Source organism: Schistocerca cancellata, chromosome 5 (assembly GCF_023864275.1).
Source record: "Schistocerca cancellata isolate TAMUIC-IGC-003103 chromosome 5, iqSchCanc2.1, whole genome shotgun sequence".
Lineage (NCBI taxonomy): Eukaryota > Metazoa > Arthropoda > Insecta > Orthoptera > Acrididae > Schistocerca > Schistocerca cancellata.
The window spans coordinates 732,585,618-732,613,599 of record NC_064630.1 but is presented as its reverse complement, the minus strand read 5'-3'; the positions used below and the strand labels follow the sequence as shown (position 1 = coordinate 732,613,599).

The 27,982-nt window shown below is 44.0% G+C and overlaps 1 protein-coding gene across 2 annotated transcripts in view; it reads left to right on the top strand.

The window, feature by feature from the left end:
• The window catches only part of LOC126187538 (alpha-1,3-mannosyl-glycoprotein 4-beta-N-acetylglucosaminyltransferase A), an 875,060-nt gene that overhangs the window by 588,182 nt on the left and 258,896 nt on the right, over window positions 1-27,982 (top strand). For both annotated transcript variants that reach the window (XM_049928685.1, XM_049928684.1), the window contains one exon: window positions 8,523-8,694. In XM_049928685.1, coding sequence (XP_049784642.1) covers window positions 8,595-8,694 — 100 coding nt within the window. In that variant the 5' untranslated portion in view covers window positions 8,523-8,594. The remainder of the gene's footprint in view (window positions 1-8,522; window positions 8,695-27,982) is intronic.

The following is a 27,982-nucleotide window of genomic DNA, read 5'->3' as shown; positions in this document are numbered from 1 at the left end:
ATTGAGGATCTTTGGAATACGCGTCGTTTTAGCTGAGATTTTTTTTAGTGAGACGATGGGCAACTACATATCAGTAGGTAAAGGTTTGCTATAGTTCATTTTAGTGCTAAAGCTTGTCTGCCGCGGAAATATACCGTTTCAGTGTTACAGCACAATAACGATCTGTTAGAAGCGCGTTATTTTGGTACAATTTGCACATTAAATATCAAATAATGATACTTGTAGTTAGTTTTGACAATGTGTACCATATACGGAGGCCTAGTACCTATATCGATGCTTTAGAGCAGCTGATAGCTTCGCGAGTTCAGAATTGTCTCCTAATTTTTTCCACCTTCTTGTTTTCTATGAGATTATAGGTTTTTCTAATTCATTTAATAGAAACATTATCTCAAAAGTCGATGTAATTTATTATAAATAGTGTGTCTGCTGCGACCGTTGTTGCAAATGACATGTCTCCCCAGCGGCCAGAAATCCTAAAGTAGCTGCCACTCTTTGTCAAAAAGTAAACTTAAGTTACACACTGAAAATTATTGCTATTACGAAACTTTCTCTAAAATATATATACCTATCTCTGGGTCTATGGACTGGCTCTGGTTTTTATTTTGCCGGTAAATATCTTTTTGGAATGATGGTAATCAGTTTCAAAAAATCTCTTCTATTGGGATGAAATTATGAAACCAATCTGTCTTCAAATCCTTGATGGAGTACGTTATTTCAGTGTTGTCCGACGTTTCTGTCACTGTTGCATATGGTCTTCCTCAGGGCTTTGTGCTGAGCTGAACGCTGAATGAGAGAGACTTCAGATGTTACATAGTAGCGGTGAATCTGTTAACGTAATTTTATAGGGCAATTAGAGATAGTAGGAGGGGTGTTACGCGTTCTTTAGTGGTTTTTATACGAGGATTGGAACTTTAATAGTGGCAACTATTTATTTACAGCTCGTACAAAATAGATACGTGTTTCAAAGTTTTATTGCCCTTCAAAGTAGTCATCAGCATTGTGTATAACCCGTTGTCAGCGATGTGGAAGTCGTAGGATACTCTTAGAAGTGCCAGTTGTGTTAACAGTTCGAGCGGCGCGGTCTATTGCCCGACGAATTTGTAGCAGTTCTGAAGCGAATGCCGTCAAGTGTTTACTTCAGTTTAGAAGTCTAGTTGAACTCACGAGTGCTTAAGTCAGGGGAGTGTAGTAGGTGGTGTAGCACTTAGCAGCCCCATCAGTCGAACAAATCAGTAACAGCTTGCACTGTACGTGCTTGATCATTTTCCTGCAAAATGGTCAGGTCATCACGTCCGTCCCTATGCTGTTCAGTTTTGGAACACAACCTACTACCAGAGTACAGACATCATTTTGCAGGACAATGCTCAAGTACGTACAGTGCAAGCTGTTACTGATTTGTTTGACTGATGCGGCTGCTAAAAGTGCTAAACCACCTACTGCACTTCCCTGACTTAAGCCCTCGTGAGTTCAATTCGATTTCTAAACTGAAGGAAAAACTTTGACATTAACTACAAATTCGTCGGGCAATAGCCCGCGCCGCTCAAACTGTCAACACAATTGGCACTGCTAAGAGTATCCTACGACTTGCACATCGCTGGCAACGGGTTATACACAATGCTGGTGACTACTTTGAAGGTCAGTAAAACTTTGAAACACGTATCTATTTTGTACGAGCTGTAAATAAATAGTTGCCACTATTAAAGTTCCAACCCTTGTATTATCCCTTGTCATTGGTGGATAAAAACGTGTTTAATTGGTGTTTCCATTTATCTGAGTAACCTGTTTCCACCAATGCCAAGAAGTAATACACGTCTTGATCCACCAGTGACAAGGAATAATGAAAAGGCCAATAAATAACGCCTACCACCACTCCTCTTATAAAGTACTCTAACAAATGACGTAAACAGCTTCGCCCGCTACTATATAACATCTAAAGTTTTTCTCATTCAGCAGTCAGCACAGCACAAAGCCCTGAGGAAGGCCACTTGTAATAGTGGCCGAAATATCGGACAATTTCATGTATTGGCAATGCGGTCAACAGCCCACAATTTATTAACAATGGCCGTGGAAGTCTACCTTTAGCTATTTCACTGCGTTAATATTTAGTGCAACATCGAGAGTATGGATTGTTATACACGCGCAGACTGAAATTAGTCACTGTGGCTTAATTGTATTACATTTAAAACGGAAAGTGGGGTGAGAATTCGATTGAGTTAACGAATAAATTCCAATAGTCTATCAGGTCGTTGTACAGCATATGTAGTGTGTTTCTACCAGCAATTCGCTGCTCAAGCCATCGAAAAGTCTAGAATCTTCGTATTGATTTTCTCCGCTCTTTGACAATCGCTAAGAGTTAAGCAGCTGTTTGACGCACGTCAGTTTTCGTAAGGAAACTGTTGGTTTGCGAGCCAAATAAAGTCGACAACCACCGCTGGAGAGCGCTGAGATCGCAAATCTCTCTTGAGGTCGGATGTCCCTTCAACGTCTACGTCAATGTTAGCTCCCTCGTTCCGTGGGAGGACGGGTTTACTATCCCTAAGCGTGGAATTATGTATCGGAAATACTCAAGGTTGCCTGTAGGTGATGTATTCTGCTGCTTTATCTATTAAACCCGTTTTACACGAGAGACTCTGATCAAAATGGAATACTCGAAGTACGTGCGTCTTTAGTGCCTTCCTTGTAAATCAGCAACCACGTTGCTAGGGTGTGTATAACGTCAAATGATCTATAATAGTTCATTTCAGAGCACGCTGCGCATGCGCAGAAACAAAGGACTACGGGGGCGTCTGTAATACCGGAAATTGAATGTGTTCTGGCCGAGCTCACTTCTGTTACGGATTGTGTGCTTTCACGACTTCTTGATCTTGGTGGTGTTTGCTTTGTATTCGTGACACACACGAAAGATTGTACATTGCCCTGATATTTTCTCTACTAGGGTTCTCATGCAACTAGTGTTCTCATTCAAGAGACGAAATATCTTCAGCAGAAAGCTATCTACGTTTGACAGAGTAGTAGTCTACACTATGCATAAATAAGAACGTAAATAGATGCACGTGTTTTAATGAAAATTATTTCAGCATTGGAAAAGTCAAAATTTTCTGAAGAGGAAAATATTTGATGCTATTTGGCGCACAGCAAGCAAACGATATACAAAGTATAAAAATGCAATTGACCGTGTTGTAGAAAATTTTTGATGTGTTTGTAAGGGTATATTTTCTAGAGCAAATAAATGTGCGTCTTTTGGAATGTTTGAACAACAGTTTGCCTAGTCTCTCGGTTCTTAAGAGTATAGAGAATTGACCCCAAGACATTAGACAAGGTCATCCGCTAAGGTTTAGCTTTGCTCACTTTAGTATGCGTGTTGAGGCGCTTCCGCGCAGAGGCGGAACGATAGGGAAGCGTGGAGGGGGTGACGTTTGCGCAAGCGCGGCGCCAGAGAACGGGCAAAGTTCGCGTTGCCGAACCGTGTTGCTGTGGACAACAACGAGGTTCGTTTGCCTATGGTACATCGTATTATACGTTCGATCTAGGAGGATAGTAATAAATTTTCAAACAGATTTCGATCGGGCGTGTGTATGGGACGTGTTGACGAAGTTGCGTCTCCTGCTCCACGACAAACCGGCTCATGTCGGAAGGCAAGAACAGCTGACACAGCTTTTTGACCACGTGAGGTACAATTTTTAAGACGACGATTATTTAACGACAAAGTCATCGAAACTGATTAAAATATTTCTCATTTTAGTGTGATTCGAAATGTGTTTTAGGTAAATACAAAATAGGCAACAAAATTAACTTCAGACACAAACTGAAATAAGTGTGTGTGTGTGTGTGTGTGTGTGTGTGTGTGTGTGTGTAAAAAAGAATTACTTCTAGCAAAGACTAATATAAAGATCATAGTGTAAATGGCTAAGGTTAAAGTGTCCAGCGTACAATCAATTGCTGCTAAGACTGACCTAAAAATAGCATTTAACAAAACTGAATTCATCACAAACATCAAACACGCTCCTCCTCATATTGAAATACAAGAGAAAATCAAGTAGTCCAAGAAACTTAAATATCTTGGAGAAATAATTACATCTGACGATTCAGAAAATGCAGCTGTAGAAAGTAGGTGTTCTAAACTAGAAGGTGCTTCTCATCTGTGCAAAGACTTATACAAAAGCAAAAGCCTGTCTTTAAACCTAAATCTTTGTCATTATAACACCATAATTAGACCGTCAGCTTTGTATGCATCAGAATTTTTAAACATGACGAAGAAAGGACCACTACGAAAACTTGAAATAAGACCGGGAAATTTTGAGGAAAATCCTTGGCCCTATCAAAGAAAACTGAGATTTCCGCCGAAGACGCAACTGTGGGTTATACGAACATACAGAAGACATTGTTACCAGCATGAGGAAGCGGAGAATTTTTTGGTCATCTGGAAAGAGTGAACCCGCAAAGACTTACTCATCGCATACATTCACCAATTTCAAAAACAAAATCCTATTCACAACGGGCGAGCCAAGTTAAAAAATATTTACGGGAAGCTGAAATTTCATTTGATGACATTCAGAATCGAGAAGTTTTCAGAGAAAAAGTCAAAATTACTAAACTTTATTTCGCTTACTACGCCAGTTCCACGTCCTGCCTGAAAATGGTCAACCAAAATGAAAATCTACTGGCAAAAGAGGAAAACCCAATCAGGGAAGAGATAAAAATCTTCGTGGTCCATAGCAGGCCGAAACGATAGCAAAAAATGGCTGGTACGTTGTATTCTTTGCTGCCGAAGAGCATTGCAAGTGTAAACGAACCCTTTAGGCTGTAAAAAGACACTATATCTATTAGCCATGCAACAAGTAAACTATTACTCATCTTCGAATATCTCGGCGGAATGCTGTCCGATAACGTCGACAAACTCAAATATCTCGACAGGTAATTCTCCCTGGTACTTCCCGACATATAAAATTCGGGCCTCGAAAATGACATGGGGTTCCTGTCGAAATATCGGAGCTTTAGACGAATTGATCCGGTCCCATTCTGGCGAGTTATTGGAGCATAGTACACGCTGGGAAAGTTTAGATTTCACAACTAAATAGCTAGCTGCTTTTCCTAGGCAATCTGTTGGAAATTATAGCAACTGAATGTCTGGATACTTCTTCGCATAAAAATTCCCTAGGAAGTTCTCACATAGTATTTATACAACTGATATGTTGTTAAACTTTTTTTAACCTATGAGTCTTCAAAGCCGAGAACTGCTGTTAACTTACTTTGTTCTCTATTTTACATCGTAATACCATCGTCACTGCTCTGAATCTGTGTCCGAACTATCTGATTTTAAACTTCCGACGACAGGTTCAAGGCATATCGCTATGCTTCGTCACCTCCCTATCAGTCCTTCTACCTGAAGGTTTCCAGCGTGCCACACATCCTTGCCCACGCTGAAGGGGTGATGCTGAATATTGCTTCGTGCGTAAGCGGTTCTCTGTCTGCTGTCCTGAATGTTTCGTTCTTTTCCGCCACATAGAGCCTTTACGGGAGTAAAGGCAAAGCTGTGTGACCACACTTACGTGCTAGTCAGCCAAGTGCGTCCGTTCTGTCGCGTGACTTGCATAAATTAACGACCTGCTCGCGTCGCAACGAGTCGGGTCTATACCGCGCGGAATATTTTTATTTATTTTTAAGCCAGAGCACAATATCCGCTTTCCTGGTGTTTGTGCTTGGTGTTTCATCTGAATACATGATGGTGGCCGACTTTCATTACACTGGCTGACCTCGCAACAAGGTATGGGAAGAATTCTTCAGTAAACCGCTTATTGAAAGTGAGAGCGTTTATTTCTGATAGTCACTACTGTTCTTTCTTACACCTGATGACAAATTTGCTCTCAGGAACAAAACCAGAAGAACCAGCATGCAGATTGATTATCCGAGAACCTTTTTCTACGGGAATCATAAAACCACCAGTACCATCATAAGTTTGCAGCAGCTTTTCCTGGAATAATTCCGATTCACCCATATTTCATCAAGGTAATACGCTGTTGCTCAACCTTCTTCCCTTACTTCGTGCACCTTTCTCCGACCTGTCGTGCTGCAGCTACGTCATTTTTTCTGATCAAAATCTTACTTCCATTATCACTTTAAACACATTTGAAAGCAATGTCTCGTAAAATCATTTGCATTGACGAAACGCTGCTTTCGAAGCCAAGCATCTCACGCATATGTATAACAAGTCTTTGTGACATCAGATTTTCACCATTTATATGCATTTCAAATGCGGAGCGTCTTAAAACATCCTTTTCAAAACAATACATTTGTGTTAAGTTTTTCGGGATTTCTGTCCTTTTCTGGCGACACTAAACCAGTATTTCCTGACGTTTCTACAACTCTGACACTTCCATTCACAATTTGCTGGACACTTTCTTTGCCGGCACCCCATGATTCTGCATTCCGTTCATGTATCTTCTGAATGTCAAGAATAGTAGCCCAGCTTCCACATTCACATTTGAAAAAGTGAGAAATAATCCCCTGGCTTGCTTGCGGTCACCGGACATTTATTTGGAAATTGCAATTACTTGTTTACGGGTACACTGACACAAAAACATAGTTGATGAAACAATTCGATTGCTCTTTGTATAAAACTGCATTGTCGCGGACTGTGGCAGCAGGGCAGGCTGCAGGAGAGAGATTGTCGCTCTGTAGCCGTAATTCGGGGCTAGCCGCTCTGAAAGAGGATGAATCTTATAGGCTGGCAGCGGATAATAAAGGGGATGCACACAACGACTGAAAACTATAGTCTTCGTATGTGACGTGGACTGTAGTAAAGTCTATTGAGTTTCCCTACGTTTTGTTTCTATATTTTGATTTTCTCGAAAAAAAGGGTAGTCACTATAACATCACTTCCACCCTTTAGGTGCCAAGCTGAGCAGACAGAAATCACACCACACACAATTTTGTCCTTGATGTGTAAACGAAAATGACCTCTAGTGATAGGCGACTCATTAAAGGAATAAAACCCCAGGGGCGATGAATTAGACTAACTCGAGTGAAATACTGAACTGAAATAGTCGTTCGTGGGTCCAGAACTTCAGCAAACATTGAAACTGGTACCAACTGTTAGGCTAAAATACATTCTAAGCCAAAAGAAAAGTCGCCCTACGAAGGGATTATCCGAATGGGACAGAAATCGGTAGATGTCGTGGACGTGTACAAACAAATGATTACAATTTCAGAAAAACGGATGAGTTAATCAGGAGAACTTCACAAACTGAACAAGTAGATAACATATTGCTCCACATCTGGCCCTTATACAAGTTATTCGGCTTGGCATTTATAGTTGTTGGGTGTCTTCTTAAGGAGTATCATACCAAATTCTGTCCAACTGGCGCGTTAGATCGTCAAAATCTGGAGCACCAAATTTTATCAATTGGAGAGAGATCCAGTGACCTTACTGGCTAGGATAGTGTTTGGCAAGTAGGAAGACACGCAGTAGAAACGCTCGCTGTGTGTGGGCGAGCATTATCTTGCTAAAATGTAAGCCCAGGACGGCTTGCCATGAAGGGCAACAAAATGGGCCGCAGAATATCAGTAGACTCACCGCATGCTGTAGGGTGCCGCGGTTGAGAACCAAAGTGATCCTGCTATGAAATGAAAAGTAGCCCCTAGACCATTATTTCTGGTTGTTAGGTCTTACTGCAGGTGATAGATTGGTATCCCACTGCTGTCCGTGGCGTCTAGACACGTCTTCGTGGGCCATCGGGGCTCAGTTCGAAGTGCGACTCGTCACTGACGACGGTTTTAGTCCACTAAATGAGATTCTAGGCCGAAGAACTGTTGGAGACTTCCCGAGCAGCGTTGAGACACCAGAGACCGTCGCTCACCAAACGGCCCGATTCTAGGAGTGGGACCCGTTTGGTTGTCATCTGCGGCACCCTACAGCACAGCAGTAAGTAGACGATATTCTACGCCCCGGTTTGTTGCCCCCCATGAGAAGCCATTCCGGGCTTACATTTCAGCAAGATAATGCCCGACCGCACACAGCTGAAGTTCCTGTTGCTTGGGTTCATTCTCGCAGAATCCTACCTTGGCCCCCAAGGTCGCCGGATCTGTCCCTAAACGAGAACATTTGGAGCTTTAAGCGCAGGACCCTCCGACCACCTCAGGATTTTTGACGACCTAACGTGTCATTTGGACAGAATTTGGCACGAAATCACTGAGGACATCATCCAACAACTGTCAATCAATGCGGAGCCGAGTAACTGTTTGTATAAAGGCCAGGGGTGGACCGTTATTGACTTGATAAATCTCAAAAGCTCTTTGTCTCGAGTAAATTGTACTCATTTGTCTGTACATGTGCATCACATCTATCGATTTCCCTCCTATTCGGATAAGTTCTTCGTGATGCGTCGACCTTCTTTTTTTTACCACACGAGTGATACATCTTTCGCTTCGTGTAAGTTCACAGTTAAGAGTAAGTGTCGTTGTTGCTTGAAAGTAACCACCGCCGTGGAGTGTACAGTACATATGCAGTGTTGTGTGTGTGGCAGGCAGCATGGTGTCGGCGGCGGCGGTGGGCGGCGGCCGGCAGGGTGGCCGCGTGTGACGGTCGGCGGGCGGCCATGGTGGTGTGGTGGGCGGCGCGCAGGCGCCAGTGCCTGCTGCTGCTCGCCGGGCTGCTGCTCGTGCCCTGCTCGCTGCTCGTCCTCGTCTCCGGACCAGGTCAGTACAACCGAGCCGGCTTAAGCATCGCAGTACCAGGCGGGGTGTTCTGACTACCTCAGGTTCACTTATAATAATGTTATCTGACGGGCCATATGCATGTGGTTTCATGACTATGTACTAAAATGATTGACGTTGAATTCACAGTCACGACTAATTTTTTTGGCTCTATCATTGTTATTCAAGTCATTGATTGGTGGGATTGTGAGACTACCCCACTTGGTATGAAACGTCTTATTTTATTTGTAGAAAAAGAAGACTTTGGGAAATACATCTGTCATTCATCATCTTTGTTGAGTTTTGCCATAGATCCAATGTTTTTGTTGCTGGTTACTATTGTTGAGTTCAATTTGACGTTCACTGTTGAGCTGACATTACACATTCATCTGCAAGTAAGAATGTCCAAAGGACTTTCTAGCGAAAAGATTATGGAACTTCTATACAATTCTGATGTCAGTGACAATGAAAATGAATGGGACATTGATAATGAACTGAATGAATGTATGAAACCTCTTCACAAAGACCATATCATAGCATCAGATGAAGCTGATGATGAAATATCAGAAGACACTACACATTCACGTGAACAAGTCGAAAAAGATACTAAAATGTAGACTTTCACGGCCGGAAATATCATGTCCATTATAATTATCCGGGCTGTCATGCCGTGGTCGGTTGATGAATTCTGTGTCGATTCCCAACGTTTCGTCTCCGACTGCGGGAGACATCTTCAAGGGGGTCCGTAGCTCAATGGAAGGTCCAACACACCCACTGGTTCGCTACTGACTGCCGCTAAATTCCGTGTCCGCGCGCTCCCGCGCTGCGGCATGACGTCACGTGTTTTGAAAACGTCAGTGCAATTGGCCGCCGTCCGTCGTCGTCGATCGCCGTAGCCATCACCCAGTAGTGGGCGGGTGGTACACATCTTCTTTAACACCGGCATCCATATACCGTTTAATTTCATTCCCTCCTCATTTCGGTTGAAATTATTTGGGTGTTTAGCGATTTCGATTGCCTCCCTGTAGAGCCTTTCGTAATATCCGCTTCTGGCCGCTAGTACTTGCGTCTCCTCGAAATGAATATTGTGGTTCCCTGGCTGGAAAGCATGCTCAGCAACAGCTGATCGTTCCGTTCTCCTCTTCTGCAATTTCCCTTATGCTCTTCCAAACGTTTAGAAACAGTTCTTTTAGTGGTACCCACATAAACATCACCACAGCTGCATGGGATCCTATACACTCCAGCTTTTTCCAGTGGTTTACGAGCGTCCTTGGCAGGCTTAAGGTATTCCTGTATCTTCCTGGTGGGCTTGTAAATTACGGTAATATTCCGCTTCGTCAAGATCCTCCCTATTCTTTCCGTTACATTTTTAACAAACGGCAGCAAAACCTTAGATTTTGCAGTAGCCTGTACGTCAGTATGATTTCTGCGTGGCTGCCTCAACGCACGTTTTATTTCGGCGGACGAATATCCGTTCTGCATTAGTGCATTGTGGAGATGTTCCATCTCAGCGTCGAGCAACTCAGGTTCACAAATATTTCTAGCTCTGTCCGCTAACGTCTTGATAACAACCCGCTTCTGATGTGGGTGTTGGTTCGAATCCCGGTGCAAATAACGGTCCGTGTGCGTGGGTTTGCGGTATACTGAGTGGCCCAAACTACCATTTTCGTTTCTAAAAACAAGCACATCGAGGAAATGTAACTTGCCGTCTACCACCTCCTCCATTGTAAACTGAATTCTTGAGTTTATACTCTTCAGATGTTCGTGGAACCGGCTTAGTTCCTCCCTACCATGTCTCCACAGCACAAACGTGTCATCCACGTATCGGAACCATACATTTGGTTTTTTTGCTGGCAGTACCTAAGGCCTGTTCTTCGAATTTCTCCATAAAGAAGTTTGCAATTACGGGACTTAGGGGGCTTCCCCTAGCCACGCCATCCGTTTGCTCATAAAACTGTTCATTCCACTTGAAGTATGTGGTCGTCAAACAACACTTAAACAGTTCTTTATGGAGAAATTCGAAGAACAGGCCTTAATTATAATGGACAAGTCGAAAAAGATGATGATTTGTTTGTTTCTAGGAGTGGACTACAATTTTCCAGTGAACCACCAAAAAGTGGGCGGCGTCGACGTAGCAACATTTTGAACGTAACACCTGGCCCAGTGAATGATGGAAAAACAATCAAAACAATAAGTAATTTTTATTATTTATCTCAACGGAAATCGTGAGCATTTTTGTAGAAGAAACGAACAGGGAAGCCAAACGAGTAATTCCTTCGTGGAACGCAGCTCATTCTTCGAACAAAACGACATGGAGAGATATAAATGCTGTTGTGTTGGCAGAAGAGCCAACACTGTGTTCCTGGAGGAGGCCGAAATGCACGCGTTTTAGCTCATGCAGGCTGGCGTTAGGAGGGAAGAACTATACTGACGTGAGGTCTGGAACATGACAAGGAATTAGAATTCAGAAAGCGGACGTAATTAATTTGATACATAACTTTAATTCATTAACGATGAACGTCGGTCTTTACGGTACATGCTTCACAATATTGTCTGTTCAGAATTCATTCTAATTACGGAATATGGCGCCTTGCTAGGTCGTAGAAAATGACGTAGCTGAAGGCTATCCTAAACCATCGTCTCTGTAAATGAGAGCGTATGTAGACAGTGAACCATCGCTAGCAAAGTTGGCTGTACAACTGGGGCGAGTGCTAGGGAGTCTCTCTAGACTAGACCTGCCGTGTGGCGGCGCTCGGTCTGCAATCACTGATAGTGGCGACACGTGGGTCCGGCGTATACTAACGGACCGGGCCGATTTAAAGGCTACCACCTAGCAAGTGTGGTGTCTGGCGGTGACACCACAAATGCAAGTGAAGTGTACGCTGTATTCTAATAGCAGTTGGTCGAACTCATGGACATCGCACAAGTGCTTCGGATCTGTGGGGTGGTAATGTTGCTTTTCGGGAACCATTCTTTTCTGCTGCCATGTCAAGAAACCGAATTTTGTCTATACTGGTATTCTTGCAATTTGACAACAGACACACAAGAGTACAGATAATTGAAGAAACGACGGACAAGCTACAAGCCATCAGGGTAGTGTTCGATAAATTTCAATCTAAATTATGCAAGAATTTCTATCCTTATGAATACGTGACCACTGATGAACGATTAGCAACGTACCGAGGAAACCGCCCTTTTAGGGTCTATATGAAGAGCAAGCCTGGCAAGTATGGCATTAAAATTTGGGTTTGTGCTGATAAGACATCTTACTTATTACGGATCCAAAGTTACACAGGAATGGTGGACAATACTCCGGAAGTGAATCAAGGACAGAGTTGTTTTGGACCTGATGGAACCATTTCTGAATAACGGTCATAGTGTAACTACTGATAATTTTTTCACGTTTTCCATTGGCTGCTGAACTACTAAAACGAATGGAGAACTGGTGAAAAAAAGATACTAAAACGAAAAACGACACTGGTGGGTACCTTGCGTTCCAATAAGAGAGATTCCAAAGGAATTCTTGCCAAACAGAAAGAGAGAAGTTCACTCTTCAATGTTTGGTTTCACAAATGACTTGACCCTAGTTTACTATGTTCCAAAGAAGGGAAAGGCAGTAATACTACTCTCTACTCAGCATAATGAGACACAAGTGAGTGGTGAAGAAAGTCAACACAAACCCGAAATCATACTGCACTACAACAAAACCAAAGATGCTGTAAATAATAGGGACAAAAGACAAGAGAATACAGTTGTGTTACAGAAACGAGGCGGTGGCTACTAAATCTTCATGGAAATGATAGATATTGCTGCACTGAATGCATATATTCTGTACACTCAAAGATTTCCTGAATGGCAGAAGAATAACCGAAGCCGACGTAAACTCTTCATGACTGAACTGGCATTTGGACTCAGCAAAGGCAACATGGGAGAAAGAGCCAAAAATATCAACGGTCTTCATAAAGATGTACAAGAAGCACTGAAAGCTTGCGGTATTGCAATTCCTACAGCAGTGATCCAGCCCCAGTGTTCCAAGTTACCAACGCCACAACGATGTCAGGATTGCAAGAGAAACGAAGATCGTAAAAACAAGATTCTGTGTAACGTGCAAGAAACCTGTTTGTAACATACACAGAGAAGAAACTGTTACAGTGAAGTGCATGCAGTGCAAAAATGTACTTGACTGAAAAGTTCGAAAAAGTGTTGTTATTTTACTGCAGTGACTGTTAAGGTACATATATCATTAATTTTCTGCTCGTTGAGTACTGAATTTAGTGAAAGATATAAATTTTTTTTGTTCTTTGTCTCTGTGATCTGATAAATACTTCTAATAACCTGAAAAGCTGTTTTTCAATACTAAATAAACCCTTTCAATGGAAATAACGAAATCTGAGAATCACTACAATAAAACACAAAACTCTTTTGGGGTAGTCCAGATACCCCGCTTGGTCTGAAAGAGGTGTGAAAAAGGTTGGTAACGGGAGGGTTAAGTAAGGTCCCTGATAGTTGCAGTGGACTGGGAGCGGCGTGTTCGCGCGCCTTTCTCAACGAATCACGTAACGCGATTATGTAAACGTCTCTATGGCAACTTCATTGTTGTCATAGCTCTGTAGGAGGCTACTGTCTCGGCTGCAGCATCTGGAGTTCAGCACCTTAAAGCTGGCAACAGCGCTACAAGCTGTCAGGGAACTTCTTGTGCTGTCTCGAATATAGAAACTAATTGTTTATTCATTATTTACCGTGGTATGCTCGAATCCGACCGTTGAGAATGTGACGTAGTTTGGCGTGGAGCTCCGCATTTACGAGCTGTTTGACTTTTAGTCCGTCTTCCCACCTGCCAGCGCCCGTTCCGATCATATTTATAAAGCCGTCGGCACACGGACCCTGCTGTCGAACCTCAACGTTGAGCGTGCCGAGTTCAACGTGCTGCTGAACGCTCAGGAGCGATGCGACTTGTGCATACGGTACGTGGGCCCCAACGTGGTATAAGCGATCGCAACCCACTCCAGCGGCAGTTGAGGGACGTTTCTACTTCGTAAATCACACTGTTTACTCAACGGGCGCGCGTAAAATTCCCACGTTAGCTCTATTAAAGCGCACGTTTCCTCCATAGTCCACGAAAAGGAAAGTACCATCTCCAATCAATAAGGACACAGGCTTATACAAAAAGTTCAATTACAAACAGTGCGGTACAAATTTGGAATACTTCCCCGCATAAGATAAACATTATTTCATCATTCCCACATTTTAGTAAAACCCCATGGTCAGTCTTACTTGATCACTGTTTCTACCCAGTAGCAGAATCTACCCAGAAGCGTAAAAGAAAAAGGAGCAAAATATCTTTATACAAGTAGCGCAAGCTGTCCTGTTGATTAAGCGAATCGAACAAAGGCACCCCTCTAATATTATAGTATATACTTATGCTAATAATTAAGTACCAGAACCTAATAAAAACGCGAATGATAAGAAAAAATTTGGAAACGTCAAGACGCGAACCACCGCCACAATAAACAACTTATTTAAAATCCGCGATGCTAGTCATTACGCTTTTTCTCATTTTGTTCGTTGTTGTTCGTTGTTTTGTCGATGCGGACGTCATGTACCATCCGTTCAAGTTCGTTGTTGATTCATTCATTCAGTCTTTTTATTACAGGGGCCAACCAGCTCTCTGGCCGAACACGCTGAGCTACCGTGCCGGCCTAGGCTAAACGTACAGCAGCACTAGAGGCTAATCATAGTATGTTGCCCCTTGCTGAAAACCTTAATCGTAGATATGTTACTAATTGAAATTTAATTATAACAAATTGTACCAATAACAATGCGTTTTGGGTGGATCTTTAGTGTGACGCTGCCTTCAAATAGCCTACGCTCATAATACGCAAGTTCCAATAATTCTTTTGCCACGAAAACGTTATTTTATTGGAACGAATCACACAGTTAACGGGTTTTCCAGTGATTATCAATTTGCTGGTGCTCAGAAACGGCATATGTACATGTAGGCTTGAAATGAATGCCAACATGGCGCCTCAAAACTCTGTACTGAAGGGAGACGGCGTGCGTGTGACGTAAGAGGCGCTCGTTGTGCCATCTCATTGGTCAACGCTCAGACTCACGCCCAGAATATATGACATGCCAGATATTGCTCTGCACGTTCGGAAAGACTCCCGAACGTGCTATTCCACGCTATGACGTCAGAAACTCGGCACCCTCGACGCTCAACATTAGGATGCGGGATGCTCGGTCCGTGTGCCGACGGCGTAAGGGAAACTCCCAATGCACCCTTCCTCAGATTTTGTGGTAAGAGGGCATAGTGGACAGCCCGTCAAAACCTGAACATAAATAAAGCATGAAAACAGGAAGAAGTTGTACAGAGCTGTGAAAAAAAAGCAAAATAGAAACAGTGAACGGTCCGAGAACAATGGTGACAGTGTTTGACTGCCAAACAAGCGAGCCGTGTTCAAATCTCCCTCGTGCCCATTTTTTCCCCGCTGTTCGCAGTATCCACAATTGTCTGTGTCGTGATGTAAAGTCCGTTTTGCAACAGCGAGGTGTAAGGAAGGGACCTATAATGACAGTTGATTCTGTACAACTACTCTTTTACCAGCCGAAAGGAAGTGGTTTTCATGAAAAAGCGACAAGTCAACGGAATCCTCCAGCGGAAAACACGTCTGATGTATCATACACGGCATTAGTGACAGTAAGTGCGTCACATGATACGAATCTCTTCCCGGCGCTCCTAATTTGCACGCCTGGTAAGTGAAATATGCCTCATTGCCCGATTTAGGTGTTCATGTGAATGTGATCACTCCCAAAGAAATGATGAAAACGTAATCGTTTGCCACATAAGCTGCAACAAATGAATCGTACAGTTCCACAATCAGTGTCTCTGTGCTCTGTCAAAACAAATGGCCCGCATCTCGTGGTCGTGCGGTAGCGTTCTCGCTTCCCACGCCCGGGTTCCCGGGTTCGATTCCCGGCGGGGTCAGGGATTTTCTCTGCCTCGTGATGGCTGGGTGTTGTGTGCTGTCCGTAGGTTAGTTAGGTTTAAGTAGTTCTAAGTTCTAGGGGACTTATGACCACAGCAGTTGAGCCCCATAGTGCTCCGAGCCATTTGAACCAAAACAAATGTTTTCAACTTTTTTGAAGTTGCGTTCCGCTTTGGAAATTTTGACTCTGTTACTCCTTTGTTGTAACATAGTTTACACCCGTTTATTTGTTGCTTTCATTTCTGTGAGACGCCTGTGTGGTATCTGCCTGCTCACACTGTTCACCACGTCTACTTGCAACGGTAACGTATTCTCACCTCATGACTCATTCTATAACCAATGTATAGAATGACAAATGCCAGCACTACAGAAAGGGAACAAATATTTCAATGGTCGGAAGGACGATTCATAATATTGCGAAATGAATTAAATAAAAATAAATGGCACGACTGTGTTTGGAAGGCAGCTCATCCGCGTCACAGTCCAACACCGTGACCACTTAAAAAATGGTTCAAATGGCTCTGAGCACTATGGGACTTAATATCTGAGGTCATCAGTTCCCTAGAACTTAGAACTACTTGAACCTAACTAACCTAGGACATCACACACATCCATGCCAGAGGCAGGATTCGAACCTGCGACCGTAGCGGTCCGCGGTTCCAGACCGAAGCGCCTAGAACCGCTTAGCCACACCGGCAGGCCGTGACCACTTAACCACGACGCCGTTGCTCTTTTAGGCTGCTCTACATTGCGTTTTTCGTCCTTCGACCGATCACTGTTGCTATTTTGCTTTTATCCGAAGTTCCTGTTATCATGCTTAGGGGGCTCCGGAAAGGCTCAAAATCATGAAAAGTTCAATGTTTACTTTTTTGCGTTTTCTGAATCTGCAGACTATTACCTTTTAATAGATATATAATTTATTCAATTCCGAAGACTACAACTATTTTTAAATTTTTTTTGAAATGTGTTCTACATAGGCGTGACCCACTGTGGCGCTGTTAAACTGCTGTCAAATGGTGTTATTATTAACGTCCGTGTTCATCAGGTACATTTTAGTGATGTGAGATAAAGTATGTGTTGTGGCTAACCTGTGATGGTTCAATATATATAGCTGGTGTGATTGTCGATTGTTTCATGTTTATTTACTCTGTCGTTATCTCGAAAATATTCGTAATTAATTCTGTTTCTTGAGTCTCTGTTTTGTTGAAGTATAATAATGAGTAAAAGTAACGTTGCTGTTGCGACTTTCGCCGGCTGCGGTGGTCTAGCGGTTCTCGGCGCGCAGTCCGGAACCGCGCGACTGCTACGGTCGCAGGTTCGAATCCTGCCTCGGGCATGGATGTGTGTGATGTCCTTAGGTTAGTTAGGTTTAAGTAATTCTAAGTTCTAGGGGACTGATGACCACAGATGTTAAGTACCATAGTGCTCAGAGCCATTTTTTTTGTTGCGACTTTCAATGATGGCAACATTGTAAGGTGCAAGGTATTTAGAAATATGGGAATGAAGATAGGTTCTATCATGGTACGAGCGATGCTTGCTTTAGACAAGGAACGCCTTCGGGCTGCAGACAGGGCTGTAAAGATTCTAGAAATACAAGCAAGAGTAAACAGGAGGAGGAACAAGAGGAAGCTGGAGGAGGAGTTTGCAGAGGATGAAGATAATCCATCCTATGGACCTGGAATGCACTAAAAAGTTAATCCAATCTTTGTCGCTCGATTCCCAAAACTTTTATTTTCTCATACTAATTACATGTTTTCTAAGGATCTTCCAAACATTTGTTTCAAACTTTCAGTAAATGTTACACAGTACCTTCTGCATAATTTAACTCGGCCTTTTTCCAAAAAACTGTATATTTTTGAATATATAAATAAAAAATTGCAAAAAAGATGTTGTGAATTTTCATTACAATTGAAAAAAATCTATAATAACTGAACTAAAATTTTGTAAAATCCCTGTGTTAAGTTGTAGCCAATATTCCAATAAATAATCTGTAAAAAGTTCAACTTCCTACCTCAAATACTTTGTAAAGGAAAGATGTAATTTATAAGCGTTATTTTAACATTGCAAGTATAGGGCGTTCCGGAGCCCCTTAATCTGTGTTCACTAGGCCATCTTACCACTAAATGTGAAGGGGGTGTGATGTTTACCTTATCAGTGTAGTGCAGGTCTCGCGTGGTAGGTAAGACGTACCGTGGAGCTTAGCTCCCGAGATGACGATAAGCAGGCGTATATCTGTTACTACTTACCGCCGACCTCTCCGTTCTTAGTTTTAAAGCCTCTGGCAACCATGTTTGAGTGTGATGTCCGTTGAAAATTTTAAAGATACATTGCTCAAAACAACTAGGGGAACATGACTTTGGGCGTCTGCCGTTCTCTATAAAGCAAAAATGAGGAATGGGCATGTTAGCAAATTACACCTTTATATTCAAAAAGTAAGTACACAACAAAAAGTCTTCGGTCCTTTAGTATCAAAAAGTGAAATGTCCGACAGGCGTCGAAAACGAAGTGGAAACATTCATCCCGTCGTTCTGGGTGCTTGTCATTGGACTTCCAGAGCTTCAGTAGTAGCACCGCCTAGCACCTAATTGGCATGCTTCGTATAAGTCTATCGAGAGGGGTAGCGCAGTGGTTAACACACTGGACTCGCATTCGGGAGAACCTCATTTCAATCCCCTGTCCGGCCATCCTGATTTAGGTTTTCCGTGATTACACTGAATCGCTTAAGACATGTGCCTGGATGATTCCTTGGAAAGAGCACGGCCGGCTTCCTCCTCGTATAAGTCTACAGACGTCACCCTTTCGTATCCGTTCCCATACTTCAATGGGAATCCGCGTGAGTTCTTGTAGTGTCTGTGACGGAACAGGACGACCACGAACACATCTGTCAAGCGCGTCAAATATATGCACGATGGGGACTCATAGCCGGCCATTCCATTACTTCAATGTCCAGGCCACACAAGACATCCCTGGCGACGCCCGCCACGTAGGCCGTGGCATTAGAAGGAACTCAGGACGACCACCACCGTATGCAGCAGTCACAATATTGTCCAGTAGGATCATTTCGATGTACCGCCTGGCGGTAAGCCGACAATGGGTAACGGAAGTTTCTGTCCGGCTGCTAACAAAGGTGCCTCCCCGCACCATCACAGAACCTTCGCCGAATCCGTGGATACCCTGGACAACATTTGGAAGGTACCTCTCACCAAGGCTCTCTGGACACGAAGACGGCCATCACATCGTTTTGGAGGATGCCTGGGCTCGTCTCTTAATAGCACGTTTCGGCATTGACGAAGCTGTCCGTTGACATGGAAACGGCAGAATTGAAAGCGAGCTGAAGATGTTGTGTCAAGGGGTATTTGAAGTCTGGGTCGTAGGGTCCTTTCTCGTAACTTGTTCATTACAATCTGATCAGACAAAGCGGCTCCAGTGGTCCTTCTGAGATGGTCCTGCAGTGCTCTGGCGGTATTCGTTCGACGCTGCAACGCAGGGACGGTCAGATACCGGTCTTCGCGTGGGGATGTAATGCGTCAGCCATGTAGGTAATGAAATGAAATGTCGTGTGACGAGGGCCTCCCGTCGGGTAGACCGTTCGCCTGGTGCAAGTCTTTCGATTTGACGCCACTTAGGCGACTTGCGCATCGATGGGGATGAAATGATGACGATTAGGACAACACAACACCCAGTCCCTGAGCAGAGAAAATCTCCGACCCAGCCGGGAATCGAACCCGGGCCCTTTGGATTGACAGTCTGTCGCGCTGACCACTCAGCTACCGGGGGCGGACAGCCATATAGGTTATTCACAACCTTTGGATGACACATGGAGAGGCATTGGCGTCTGCAGCAACACCCTCGAAAGTCCATTCTTGTTGGATCAAACAGACTGCACTTGAAACTTACGCTGCATAAAGATGTCACACTGGTTAAATAGGTCTATAGTTAATGGCAATACCCATCTGTGTATCTCACTATAAAACACTGGGACGCCGGAGCTCAATGCGTTCTGAGGGCGGTAGCTGACACTGTAGTGCGTAACACAGCCAGTAAATGGCGAATGATTTTGATTTTTGCCTACGTTGAAAGCAAAGATTTTAAGCCATGCCGTAAGACAACAGGTACGCTTGTATCAAAACAGATTTAACATACCGCACGTTGATTCACGTGTTCCCGTAATACTTTCGAACAGTGTATGTAATGTTCAATCTCAAGTACCTCAGGTATTTCAACTAAGATTAATGTAACAATTGTGAAGGTTTGCATGCTGTCTTTCAACGGTAGTCTCTGTCGAGGCGATTAGCGAGGTAAGAAATATTTTCGTTCTAGTACTCTCGTTTCGTCGTTGATGACAAACGGAACACAAAATGAAATCGGCACTATATTTAGCGCATACGGACTAGAGCCCAACATTCTATAACGTGGGCTGTAGGAACCACAAAATGAAATGAATGGCACTGAGAATTGCTTATCTTAATTTATATTGTTGAATGAAAACGTTTCCTCGCAGAATTAATAAAATATCCGCAACGACAGTAAGTGCATTGTACATGTCAAATTGGTACTGGGAACCGCTGTTAAGTGCGAATTGCGTGCAATAATAGTTGAGCAATCGCACTAGCGTTCTAAGTGCGAGGAAGCATGTACTTAGCAGACATAAGAATACAGAGGTAATCAGTGTTCTTATTTTTAAACAAATGAAAAACGGAATAAGATCCAACGATGCGATGATCTGTTTTAAACAGTTCGATTTTGGAACCGACAATCGTGATCTTTTCAATAAAAAACAAATTGCAGAACTGACTTTAGAACTTTATTGTACACCCTCAAGATAGTATTATGTAAGTAAAAAAAAAAACTTGAAACGAGAGGACACTACACATCGATGAAAGACCGACGCAGATAGGGAGGACAGTTGGTGGGAGCACTGAACGCCACTATTTTCAACCTAGAGCATAATTTCAGAAACTGGTTTGAAACTGATATTTACTAACTTAGTACGTAGGGATATTTCAAAAAACTGTTTTTAACAAATCTAAAAGCGTGCACCAAAACTCGAAACTAAAATGTATCGCAAACATCCTACGTACAACAGAAAACGCCGACTTAAAAAGTTTCCGAAAGGTATAATATAACTGCATGTATATTTCATGAGGTACAGCTCCCACGAACGTGGAAAATGTTTCGAAAAAACAAGCGTGTGAAGTTTCAACTTGAGTTCTTTAATATTGAAGTAGAACAAACCTTTATTCGGCACCGAACAGTTGGCCTTTTTCTCAGTTACGCTTACCAATCGTTTTTTGCACGATTGGGATTACCTTCCGAGCCTTTTATATCCGTATAAATGCGTCTGACATTTTCAGGCATTCACGTTTTACTTATAAACAAAAAAGAAAAAAAAAAGAAAAGAAAAAAAAACAGGCGAAATGATACGATAAGCAGACACGAGGCAAACACTTGCTTCTAAACTGTTTTCCATAAACAAATGATATAACGAAGAGAAATCTTGTTGAAAATAGAATTTTAGTTGATACTAATGCCCCCAGTGATACTATCCAAAACTATCCGTCGATAACTATTACATGATTACACCGATTGCATTCGAGCTCTCTGATCCACCATATCCCAACGTAGTAAATCGCAGTTTTAACACGTTTTAAGATGTATGGTTCACTCCATGTGAATAAATCTTAAAAATACGAAACATAAGTCAATAAAAAAAGTTCTAAAAACTTCTAACCCGGTCTACATCCTTAGTGAATACGAACATATAACTAGCAGAAAAAAGTTTAAAACATAGCAAGAAGCATCAGGCAAAGAAGGAAGTCGTAATTGAAGCATTTTATAGTTTAAAAGTGGTACGTCCCAATGCGTGTGTAGATTAGGATTCCAGGAGGTCTTGTTGAATTCAATCATGAGAGCTGTTGACGTGCGCGAATCAGGTGACGCAATACGTATTAACAGCAGAAGCCATTGAACTGGGGTCGATCTGACAGCGGCAGATATTACGCGCATGGTACTATTCAGTTACGCCTCGAAATACTTCCTATGGTTGCTGTTCATCCAGGCAGGTGCTCAATATTCAACGCTTGAGAACGCACTAAACCCAAGGCAGAAGAACGCAGGGTGGTTGCTGAGCATTCAGTGGTAGTTCCATATAACTTACGGAGGATGTTGTTAAGAGCCTCAAACTTCTGCGCTAGTTTCAGGTGATATTGCTTAAGGGACAATGTTGGGTCCAAGATGGTGCCTAGATATTTTGGATTCCAATTATGATGAACAAATCTTCCTCCGAAACTTAGATTCAATTTTACGTTCACCCGATAATTACTCAAATGGAAGCTGTTCTGTGCGCACTAGGTTGCGGTCTCCAGATTTTGAGACAGACCAATCGCATTCTGTCTGCAATAGCACGCAATAGCACATCGACCAAACAGTGGAAACAGTGTTTCTCAGAGCTTTACGAGAAACGTTGGACGTACTACCCTACTCGTACAAATGAAGATCGAAAGTATTACATAGTAATAAACAAAGCGTTGTACAGCTGTATGCCATAGACGAGCTACGTCCTCTGCCCTGGGCTTTGCTCATATAAGATCTCTCCAGGAAGAAGGCATCGAGGACCTTACCACACTTGTTACTACCTGGGGTGCCGATCCAAAGGTGGGGGACGTCATGACCTGCCCTTCCTTCCCCCAACCGTCTCCCCATCCACCTCCCATAAAAAATTGACAGCGTTCATATTTTATGCAAGTAAAATTTCGTATCTCGCAACTAACATTCGGAGGATAAAATAGAATGAAGGCTACGTATGTCGAAATGGCAAATTCCAAAACTTTCAAGCTACGTTTAAAACAGGATACTTTCCAGCAGCTTGCTTGAGGGTCTGCTTAGGTGGACTTCAGCCAAGTGGAAGCGCCTACACATTGGCTTAGAGCGTACCTGGTGTCAACATCCAACCCAGCACGGTTCGTGAATCTGCAAGCGCAAGTGGTAAACAGGAAGTTGACTAAGCCGGTACAGAAGGGGTGGGGAAGAGGGGGGGAAGAGGGGGGGAGGGGGAAGCCCTTCAACCAAAAGTAATAAGTAACAGAAAGGCTGACTTTCCGAACGTAGGCAGAAACTACCGAAAGGAACATCAACCTCTTTTACGTGCTCATATAGACATAATTCGCAGACAAGTGTTCAGAATCGTAAAATACTGATAGAGTGCACGCATCGATTTTGTATTGTGTGAAATACACTCCTGGAAAATGAAATAAGAACACCGTGAATTCATTGTCCCAGGAAGGGGAAACTTTATTGACACATTCCTGGGGTCAGATACATCACATGATCACACTGACAGAACCACAGGCACATCGACACAGGCAACAGAGCATGCACAATGTCGGCACTAGTACAGTGTATATCCACCTTTCGCAGCAATGCAGGCTGCTATTCTCCCATGGAGACGATCGTAGAGATGCTGGATGTAGTCCTGTGGAACGGCTTGCCATGCCATTTCCACCTGGCGCCTCAGTTGGACCAGCGTTCGTGCTGGACGTGCAGACCGCGTGAGACGACGCTTCATCCAGTCCCAAACATGCTCAATGGGGGACAGATCCGGAGATCTTGCTGGCCAGGGTAGTTGACGTACACCTTCTAGAGCACGTTGGGTGGCACGGGATACATGCGGACGTGCATTGTCCTGTTGGAACAGCGAGTTCCCTTGCCGGTCTAGGAATGGTAGAACGATGGATTCGATGACGGTTTGGATGTACCGTGCACTATTCAGTGTCCCCTCGACGATCACCAGTGGTGTACGGCCAGTGTAGGAGATCGCTCCCCACACCATGATGCCGGGTGTTGGCCCTGTGTGCCTCGGTCGTATGCAGTCCTGATTGTGGCCCTCACCTGCACGGCGCCAAACACGCATACGACCATCATTGGCACCAAGCCAGAAGCGACTCTCATCGCTGAAGACGACACGTCTCCATTCGTCCCTCCATTCACGCCTGTCGCGACACCACTGGAGGCGGGCTGCACGATGTTGGGGCGTGAGCGGAAGACGGCCTAACGGTGTGCGGGACCGTAGCCCAGCTTCATGGAGACGGTTGCGAATGGTCCTCGCCGATACCCCCGGAGCAACAGTGTCCTTAATTTGCTGGGAAGTGGCGGTGCGGTCCCCTACGGCACTGCGTAGGATCCTACGGTCTTGGCGTGCATCCGTGCGTCGCTGCGGTCCGGTCCCAGGTCGACGGGCACGTGCACCTTCCGCCGACCACTGGCGACAACATCGATGTTCTGTGGAGACCTCACGCCCCACGTGTTGAGCAATTCGGCGGTACGTCCACCCGGCCTCCCGCATGCCCACTATACGCCCTCGCTCAAAGTCCGTCAACTGCACATACGGTTCACGTCCACGCTGTCGCGGCATGCTACCAGTGTTAAAGACTGCGATGGAGCTCCGTATGCCACGGCAAACTGGCTGACACTGACGGCGGCGGTGCACAAATGCTGCGCAGCTAGCGCCATTCGACGGCCAACACCGCGGTTCCTGGTGTGTCCGCTGTGCCGTGCGTGTGATCATTGCTTGTACAGCCCTCTCGCAGTGTCCAGAGCAAGTATGGTGGGTCTGACACACCGGTGTCAATGTGTTCTTTTTTCCATTTCCAGGAGTGTATAAAGTTATCAAAGGTCAGAGAATTTATAGGTCTTAAATTAATTGCGGTTTTTACCAGTTGAGCAGTCCTGTATCCGCTGCTGTTCGTGAGCTGGCTAGTAATTTTACTTGCTGGAAAGAAAGGCCTCCAAATATTTTCTGCGAAAATTCTAAACTCTTTAAATAAAATAAACTTCATTCGCACTTCGCATCTTTGTTCTTGGTGTCTGCATATTTATTGCTCAACACAGTCACCTGGCGTCGAACATCTCTTTTTCCCCAACAAAAGACCAGTTTGTTGATACCACTGTAAAATGTTGGACTTAGTTGACAGAGAAACCACTTCACGTCTCCATATGTTTTGGATAAATGGCAGCATCGGCCGTAATAGTGAAATCCTTCACTTTACAGATTTCGGTGACTGTGTGACGATCTTCAGTGCAAATTATTCGAACTTTCTAGGTCCATATCATCCTTGGTAACACGGGTTCCCGTCATATAACCGAAGTGCCGTCGGGCTGGGCTAGCACTTGGATGGGTGACCATTTGGTCTGCCGAGCTCTGTTGGCAAGTGGGGCGCGCACAGTCCTTGTGAGGCAAACTGAGGAGCTACTTGATTAAGTAGCGGCTCCGGTCTCGTAAACAGACATACGGCCGGGAGAGCGGTGTGCTGACCACATGCCCCTCCGCATCCACATCCGCATCCAGTGACGCCTGTGGGCTGAGGACGACACGGCGGCCGGTCGATACCGTTGGGCCTTCATTGCCTGTTCGGGCGGAGTTTACTACTAGGCCCGTATCATAATAGGATGAGATTCCAACATTTCTTGGTTGGACCCGCAGCTGCTAAGTTTAAAAGATAGGCTCTTTTGTAAATTTAGAAACTATTGTATGGAGTAAAAGTGAAGATACCTGTTGGTAGTAGCAATCACAGTACACGATACACCTCATCTACATCTACATTTATACTCCGCAAGCCACCCAACGGTGTGTGGCGGAGGGCACTTTACGTGCCACTGTCATTACCTGCCTTTCCTGTTCCAGTCGCGTATGGTTCGCGGGAAGAACGACTGTCTGAAAGCCTCCGTGCGCGCTCTAATCTCTCTAATTTTACATTCGTGATCTCCTCGGGAGGTATAAGTAGGGGGAAGCAATATATTTGATACCTCATCCAGAAACGCACCCCCTCGAAACCTGGCGAGCAAGCTACTCCGCGATGCAGAGCACCTCTCTTGCAGAGTCTGCCACTTGAGTTTGCTAAACATCTCCGTAACGCTATCACGCTTACCAAATAACCCTGTGACGAAACGCGCCGCTCTTCTTTGGATCTTCTCTATCTCCTCCGTCAACCCGATCTGGTACGGATCCCACACTGATGAGCAATACTCAAGTATAGGTCGAACGACTGTTTTGTAATCCGCCTCCTTTGTTGATGGACTACATTTTCTGAGGACTCCCCCTATGAATCTCAACCTGGTACCCGCCTTACCAACAATTTTACATGATCATTCCACGTCAAATCGTTCCGCACGCATACTCCCAGATATTTTACAGAAGTAACTGCTACCAGTGTTTGTTCCGCTATCATATAATCATACAATAAAGGATCCTTCTTTCTATGTATTCGCAAAACATTACATTTGTCTATGATAAGGGTCAGTTGCCACTCCCTGCACCAAGTGCCTATCCGCTGCAGATCTTCCTGCATTTCGCTACAATTTTCTAATGCTGCAACTTCTCTGTATACTACAGCATCATCCGCGAAAAGCCGCATGGAACTTCTGACACTATCTACTAGGTCATTTATATATATTGTGAAAAGCAATGGTCCCATAACACTCCTGTGGCACGCCAGAGGTTACTTTAACGTCTGTAAACGTCTCTTCATTGAGAACAACATGCTATGTTCTGTTTGCTAAAAACTCTTCAATACAGCCACAGAGCTGGTCTGATATTCGGTAGGCTCTTACTTTGTTTATCAGGCGACAGTGCGGAACTGTATCGAACGCCTTCCGGAAGTCAAGGAAAATAGCATCTACCTGGGAGCCTGTATCTAATATTTTCTGGGTCTCATGAACAAATAAAGCGAGTTGGGTCTCACACGATCGCTGTTTCCGGAATCCATGTTGATTCCTACAGAGTAGATTCTGGGTTTCCAAAAACGACATGATACTCGAGAAAAAAACATGTTCTAAAATTCTACAAATGTTGTGCTATTATGCTATGAGCTTACAAGGTTCGAATAATTTGCGCTGAAGATGGTCACACAGTGATAGAAATCGATCTGTAAAATAATGAATTCCAATATTTACGACCGATGCTGCCATTTATCCAAAATGCATTGACAACAAAACGGTCGTTATGCACACGGTTCCCAGTGGAAATAGACATCATATCACCTCTGTCGGCACCGCTTCATCACTACCAAAGTGAAGTCCAGAGATGTTTAAGTTTCAGAAATAGATGAAAATCAGACGGAACCAAGTCGGGACTGTATGGAGGAGGATCAGCGAGAGTGAGCTCGAGGAGTCGAACTGTTTGTCACAGCTCTCGTATTGCCATGCTGAAAGTGTGTTGGCTCCATGTGTGAACCAACTCTTCGTGTTCTTACTTTCAATTTTCTGAGTGTCTCGCAGTAGCTTAGAGTTTATGGTGGTGCCTATAGGCATGATTCCAAATGCACCGCACTTATAACGTCGCGGAACACTGTGAGCATGACTTTGCCTGCCGATGGATGGCACGGTCATTAACGTTTTTGGCGTCAGTGATGCTTTGTGGCGGAACTCCATTGGTGCTCTTGTTTCAGAGATCAAAATGGTGAACCCAGCTTTCATCACATTTTACAGTGCTGTAAGGAACCCGTCATCCTCAGGCTCAAAACGCAGAAGAAATTGTTGATAGAGGTCCAGTCTCCTCCGTTTCACGACAGGAGTGAGCATTCGAGGCACCTACTGTGCACACAGTTCTCTGTACCGCGGTTCTGCAGTCATGGCCTGTACACGCTCTCGTGGTACAGCACACCTACCTGAGAGCAGTGTCTTTATCTGACGATTTTCTCGGAGTTCATAAACCCGGTGTAGATGAGTCTTATCGTTTGCCGTAGGCCGAGCTTTGTAACCTAGTTTAGGTTAGAACCACCGTTCCCTTCATTACAAGCACGAGCAACCCATCGTTGCACGTTACTGACTTCAATACAATCACCACACTACAGAGATTTCATTCTTACACGGATTTCAATTGGAGGCACCTTCTCTGCGGTTAGAAAGTAATTACAGCGCGCTGCTCCTCACGCGCCGACATACGGTGCTCTCTGGCGACAGAGGGTTTCAACCTCCGTAAGCGAAGCGGGAAGTCGACGGAATAATGCATCAGCCGATACTGAAAACAGAATAAAAAAATTTGGAGGCTTTATTTTCAGCACGCCTTCGTACAATCGCCCGGTCGCGTCACGAGATTTGGTAGGATTAAGTTGCATAATGGGGTTGCCACCTCTACTGGTAAGTATCGCTACCTAACTGATTTTCTCTCTAACAATTCGAAACTGTCGTAAAAATTAGAGGTAACACCCTTGTAAGTAGGCTGTTTGTTTTCTCTATGTAAGTAGGCTGTTTATGTTTTCTTTATGTAAGTTTGCTGTTTATGTTTCTTATTGGCAACGTTACGTAGCGCT